This window comes from Primulina eburnea, chromosome 17 (assembly GCF_022965805.1).
Source record: "Primulina eburnea isolate SZY01 chromosome 17, ASM2296580v1, whole genome shotgun sequence".
Taxonomy (NCBI): Eukaryota; Viridiplantae; Streptophyta; class Magnoliopsida; order Lamiales; family Gesneriaceae; genus Primulina; species Primulina eburnea.
In genome coordinates this window covers 18543767-18550193 of record NC_133117.1, presented here as the reverse complement: position 1 = coordinate 18550193, position 6427 = coordinate 18543767, and the positions used below count along the sequence as shown (strand labels likewise).

General features: G+C 43.7%; 2 protein-coding genes across 2 annotated transcripts; both read right to left on the bottom strand.

The window, feature by feature from the left end:
• Window positions 1-207: 207 nt before the first annotated feature.
• Window positions 208-701, bottom strand: LOC140817921 (uncharacterized). Its single transcript, XM_073177712.1, has 2 exons — window positions 664-701; window positions 208-607 (listed from the first exon to the last, which is right to left on the bottom strand). Exons 1-2 carry the CDS (start codon window positions 699-701, stop codon window positions 208-210), a joined length of 438 nt encoding a protein of 145 aa, XP_073033813.1.
• Window positions 702-4844: 4143 nt separating this feature from the next.
• On the bottom strand, window positions 4845-5857 carry LOC140817920 (uncharacterized). The gene is made up of 2 exons (XM_073177711.1): window positions 5279-5857; window positions 4845-5051 (listed from the first exon to the last, which is right to left on the bottom strand). Exons 1-2 carry the CDS (start codon window positions 5855-5857, stop codon window positions 4845-4847), a joined length of 786 nt encoding a protein of 261 aa, XP_073033812.1.
• Between the last annotated feature and the right edge of the window lie 570 nt (window positions 5858-6427).

The following is a 6427-nucleotide window of genomic DNA, read 5'->3' as shown; positions in this document are numbered from 1 at the left end:
CCGGGGTGCGGGTCCCCGGGCCAGGGTACGAGTCCTTGGAATTTGTAGATAACCGGGATGCGGGTGCTTGGGCCAGGGCACGGGTCCCTGGACTTTGTAGATAACAGGGGTACGGGTCCCCGGGCCAGGGTACGGGTCCATGGACTTAGTAGATACTTCATTTGAAAAATTTCTTTATTTGATGTAGAAACAGTAGATACAAAAGCTTTAAACATAATATTTCTTCAAATGAAATGTATTCCATGGTCTCTTAAGAGTGTGTCCCTGAGAATTTTCAAGATAATAAGCTGCCCCCGAACTGAATCTTCGAACTATTTGGAAGGGTCCTTCCCACCGTGCTTCTAATTTCCCCACATCACCCACTGGTTTGACCTTTTTCATGACTAGGTCCCCAACCTGAAAATCTCGTGATCGAAAATTCTTGTTATAGGTTTTCATCACCCGGCAGCGATAAGCTTCCATTCGAATGACTGCCCGGTCTCTCCTTTCTTCAACTAGATCAAGTTCAATGGCCCGAGACTGATCATTGTTGCTCGAATAAGATTCTATCCGAGAAGAAGATTGCCCTATCTCCACAGGTAGGACTGCTTCTGAACCATAGACTAGGCTGTAGGGATTTTCCCGAGTAGATGTTCGTGGTGCAGTTCGACATGCCCATAATACACTCGGTATTTCTTCCACCCAATCTTTGCCTTGCCCATGGAGTCAAGCCTTTAATGCTTGGACAATGATTTTGTTGGTTACTTCCGTCTGGCCATTGGCTTGGGGGTAAACCACTGAGGTGAAAGACTGAATGATCTTCATTTCTTGACAACACGAGGTGATCTTATTTCCCTGGAATTGCCTCCCATTATCTGAAATCAATTTTCTTGGGATGCCATATCTGCAAACAATATTTTTCCAAAGAAATTTCATGACCTCCTCCTCAGTAATTTTGGCTAATGGCTCGGCTTCTATCCACTTGGAGAAATAATCCACAGCCACCAGAAGGAATTTTTTCTGTGCTCGGGCTATGGGGAAAGGACCCACAATATCCAACCCACATTGATCAAAAAGACATGATGTTGAGATTGGTTGCATGTTAACAGCTGGGCGATGATGAAAATTAGAATGGTGTTGGCAACCCTGACATTTTTGAACAAGTCGGGCAGCATCTTGATTCATTTGGAGCCACCAAAATCCAGCCAATATAGCTTTCCGGGACAGGACAGTCCCACCGAGGTGTTCACCACAGCATCCCTCAAGTATTTCTCGGAGGACATACTCTACCTCATTCTCCGATAAGCATTTGAGCAATGGGCCTTGATATGATCGTGTGTATAGGACATCATTAAAAAAGACGAACATGGGTGCTTGTTTTTTGATTTTTACAGCCCGGATTCGATCTTCTGGGAGCTTGCCATGGATTATATATTCAATAAGAGGGGTCATCCACGAGCTTCTCTGAATCGGGGGTACTTCTTCATCAACAGAAAGCACCAACCGGGTGAAACAGAGGACTTCCCGGGTGCTTATATTCGACGTGGAGGCGGCCAATTTGGCTAAGATATCAGCTTCTTCATTTTCCTCCCTAGTAATTTGTTCAATGCTCCAATCGGTAAAAAAGGAGGCCCGGTTTGCGATGAGTTCCAAATACTTGAGCATTTTCTCGTTTTGGCCTCATATGTTCACTTGATTTGCTGGGTGACCAACTGAGAGTCAAAATAAATAATGACCTTGGAAGCACCGACTTCCCGGGCAGCCTGCAACCCTGCCAGAACGGCTTCATACTCCACTTCATTATTGATGACCCTCGAGTCGATCCTCAGAGCCAGCTTGATCTTCTCTCTTGATGGGGAAATCAGGACCACCCGAATTCCACACCCTGATAAATTTGATGCACCATCAACAAAAACTCTCCATACCTCTTCTTCTCCCAGTTGAATCATTTCTATTAAGAAGTCTGTTAATGCATGGGCTTTTATAGCAACTCGAGGTTTATATTCAATGTCATACTTCGCGAGCTATATAGTCCATTTAACCATTCTTCCCGAGACTTCTGTGTGCGTCATGATCCTCCCGAGTGGAGAATTGGTGAGGACCACAATGGGATGCGAGAGAAAATAAGGCCTCGGCTTCCGGGCATTCATCATCAGGGCCAGTGCTATGTTTTCCACTTCACTGTATTTCAATTCCGCTCCTCGAAGGGCATGACTGACATAGTATATTGGTTTTTGGTCGGTTCCTTCTTCACTGACAAACACGGAACTAACAGCAAACTCAGTGGCGGATAAATAGTTACATAATTTTTTCCGGGGCTCGGGTTTTTCCAGAATAGGCAACTTAGCCAGATGCTTCTTCAAGTCTTGAAAAGCTTGCTCACATTTGTCGTCCCAGCCAAATTTTCTCACTTTTCTTAGAACTTGGAAAAATGGATAACTCCGATGAGCAGATCGGGAAATGAAGCGTGACAGGGCCGCAATCATCCCGGTTAATTTTTGCACATCCCGGACATGATTGAGGGGAAGGCATGTACATTATTGCTTCGATTTTTTCGGGGTTGACTTCGATTCCCCGATCAGTTACCAAGAAACCCAAAAACTTCCCACTTCTCACCCCAAATACACATTTAGCCAGGTTGAGCTTTATTCCATACTGTTTCAAAGTGGTGAAGGTCTCGGCCAGATAATCAATAAAGTGGGAGACCTCCCGAGTTTTGATTAGAATGTCGTCCACGTACACCTCAATATTCCGACCTATCTGCTTTTGGAAGACCTGATTCATCAAGAGTTGGTACGTTGCCCCGGCATTCTTCAATCCGAAGGGCATAACAAGGTAACATAAGGTGCCTCCAGAGGTGATAAAACTGGCTTTATCCCGGTCTTCAAGAGCCAAGAGGATTTTGTGGTACCCCTGATCAGCATCCAGAAAGCTAAATAATTCGCATCCAGAGGTTGAATCCACCAGCTGATCAATCCGGGGGAGTGGATAACAATCTTTGGGGCAGGATTTATTCAGGTCCCTGAAATCGACGCACATTCTCCTCTTTTCGGTGGCCTTTGTGTTAGAGTAGGTGCCCGTCGAGCCAAGTGTTGGCCGAGTGTTCACAATGAAACTCTATGTATATGCAATCTTTATTTTAATAATATTTGAAATTATTTTTTTGGCAAATCTTTATCTGTATACCCATGCTAGTTGCATAGATAAAGCCCTTGAATATACAAATAGTAGAAAGAATATGAGATGCTCATATGATGAGTATCATGAAACTCATATTTGGAATACTGTATATTCTAAACAGTTCCTAGTCGATTCAGCCGCCGCTAAGAAGGATATAGGCCGCTAGAGTTCGAGACTAGTATCTGCGATGTGAGTACCATGTTTCATTGGTAGGGGACATTGTGATGTCCGAGCATGCAGATAGGTGCTCCTGGTAGAGTGCACTGAACAACCCTCCATAAAGGACTTTCCAAGTTGTTCTCACTTATCGAGTGGAAACGTCCTGGTTTATCGTTGTACACCATTAGTCCTTATGACCCGGGACAACATTGAGAATCTATGTGCTAGCATTACACTTTGACTTTTTTACCGACTCTCAAGGGGTCATCAGATGGCAAGGTTGGGTGTTTTGTGAGTATGGTGGTAATTATGAAAGGGGTTTCATAGATTACACCATCGATGCAACTACAACATGACACATAGTATCGATTCATTGACAACTCTCGATAAACCAATGGTTCGGGATATATGAGTTGAAGGGACCGTACTGTACGCTAACCGTAATTGAATGGTTCTTGCAGGCACTATCATTTGATACCTAGGGAATCATGTAAGCGATGCTGCTAGGCGTTTAACATGATTGGTTGGATACTATCAGACTTGAGTTCTGACGTTCTTATTATCAAGGAGTTGATAAATAAGAATGGAGCAATTGGGGTATGCTCATATAAGGACATGTTTAGTCCGAATCACATGGAGATGTGAACCCACAGCTAGTTGTATCAATGAACCATTGAGGGCCACATAAGTACTAGCTTTTTAGATCCCGTTGAGAAGTAAAATAGTTCAAAGTGTTGAACGGCTTATAAATGAGTTTATAAGCGTAAGGGAAAATAGAAGTATGACTTCTATGAGAGAAATGTAACTTTTAATTTGTGGAAGTGTTCTTAAATTAAAAGTTGGCCAAATAAATAATGTATTTGAAAATTGTGATTTTCATAAACATTATTATGGACTAAATTAAATTAATTCAAGTGTTGAATTAGTTAAACACTAATGGGCCTAGTAGAGTCCAAATAATTAAATTAATTCAAGTATTGAATTAATTAAACTACATTGGGCCTTGTAGAGCCCACTTAGAAATAATTATTAAACTAGTGGGCTTGAGTAAAATCAAGTAGTTGTTAAATGGTCTCAAAGAGACATTTAAATAAAAGTCCATGGGCTTTGTAAATGTTACAAGCCCACTTACATTGCATGCTTGGGAGGTGAAGAGTTGGGGATTACTTTTAATTAAAAATTGTTTGGCATGCAAGTTGTTGAGGAATACATCTCTTCTCTTTGAAAAATACTCTTAGTTTTCTAGTGCAAATTAAGAGGGGATTTACCTAGTTGGTGGTGGGCCTAATTTTGGAGGTTGGAAGCTTGAAGATTTGTCATCCATTCAAGAGCCAAGTTGTTTACAACTTGGTTGGTACCATCATCAATCTCTTGAGATTGTTAGGTAAACTCTAAAACACCCTATGTATGACATTATGTGTTTTTATTGTATTTTCTACACACATATCATGGTGGCCGAAAATATTCCTTAAAAATTCGATTTTTAAAATTCCGTTGCGCTTCCGGTCACCGTAACCGATCCCCTTTTACTTTGAAACTAGGACCACATTTGAGAGCCAAGTAGGGAATTGGACTTCTCTGATGTGGCCGGCCCGCAACAGCTCTCCCACTTGCTCTTCAATGACTTTATCTTTTTCAAGACCGAAGTGCCTCTTCTTTTGTTTCACGGGCCGAGATCCTGAGAGAATATTTAACTTGTGCTCAGCCACTTGGGGTGAGATCCCGGCTAGTTCCTGTTGAGACCAGGCAAAAACACTAATGTTAGCTTCTAAACAGTTTAGAAGACTTACTCGGGTGGACGCGTTGATGTCTCGGGCCACCCAGACGTGCTTTCCCGGCTCAATTTTCACCACTTCTTGCTCCTATTCCGCAACAAAATGTACTTATCTCTCTCTGGCCACCTCCTCTTGACTCTCCTTCCCCTTCCCTTCCCTTCCCTTCTCGCCTTATTCTGGTCTACCCAGATGGTCTTCCCATAACACTTCCGAGAAGAGGGTTGAACTCCCTTAACTTCCCCGACTTGTCCTCGTACTGGAAACTTTATTTTTTGGTGATAAGTGGAGGCCACAGCTCTCATCTCATTCATGGCTGGCCTCCCCAAGATGATGTTGTATGAGGACGGGGCGTCTACCACTGTAAAGACTATCATCACAGTTTTCCTCAATTCCTCGGTTCCTAGGGTCAGTGGCAGGGGGATTTCCCCCTCAAGGTACATGGCATGTCCAGCAAAACCAAACAGGATAGTCTCAACCGCCTCTAACTGATACTCATGCAAATCCATTTGGACTAGTGCCTCTTTAAAGATGACATTGAGAGAGCTACCATTGTCAACAAATACACTTAAGACATCATAATTAGCCACTCGGGCTTTGATAACAAGAGCGTCGTTGTGGGGTAGACTGACTCCCCTGAGGTCTTCTGGTCCGAAGCTTATAACTGGCTCATCTCTCCCCCATCCATCAACTTCCAAGCACTCCCTCCTGCTTCTCGCTTTCTGGGCCCGGTTGGAATCGTCATCTTTTGACCCTATCGAAATCATTTTTATTACTCCTCGGCTCGGGGAAGGGTCCTTCCTCTCTGTTTGTCTACTTCTTTCTTCCTGGGAACTCGTTTCCTCCCTTCTGCTTCCACTCGGGATGTCTGTTGACTTCTGGGGAATATTAGCTTTGGGACGTCTAGACATCCAAGGTGGCTGTCTAGACTTATCTCGAGGAGGATGCGATGCTAGCATAGAATGCCTACTGGATTCCTCCTCAGAGTTCGACACTCATTCGTGTTGTGAGAACACTCTTTGTGAAGGGTGTAGAACCCTCTCTTCTCTGGTCTTGGTGCCCTTGCCATTGGACTGGGAAGCGGAGCCATGTCTGAGCTGCATTTTTGAATTTCTCGATCCCGGGAAATTCTCAGAATTACATGAGAGAAATGTTCCGGACCACTTTTCTTGTGAGCTCTCTCCTCGGGCTTGACAACCCGGTCTCCTCTGGCTCTTTTCAAAGCTTCCCATTTTTAGTTCCGCGCCTCTTCCATGTTAATATATTTCTCTGCCCGGGACAAGAGATCTTCGAAGTTCCCGGGCAATTTCTTGGTCAGGGATCGGAAAAAATCTCCC

Excerpts from the sequence above, each read along its gene's own strand:
- LOC140817921 (XM_073177712.1), bottom strand. The coding sequence starts at position 701 with ATGGGCAAGGCAAAGATTGGGTGGAAGAAATACCGAGT. Across the intron at positions 608-663 it reads GGGTGGAAGAAATACCGAGT|CCTAGTCTATGGTTCAGAAG; the intron begins GTATTATGGGCA and ends AAATCCCTACAG.
- LOC140817920 (XM_073177711.1), bottom strand. The coding sequence starts at position 5,857 with ATGATTTCGATAGGGTCAAAAGATGACGATTCCAACCGGGCCCAGAAA. Across the intron at positions 5,052-5,278 it reads GTTATGGGAAGACCATCTGG|GAACTAGCCGGGATCTCACC; the intron begins GTAGACCAGAAT and ends TGGTCTCAACAG.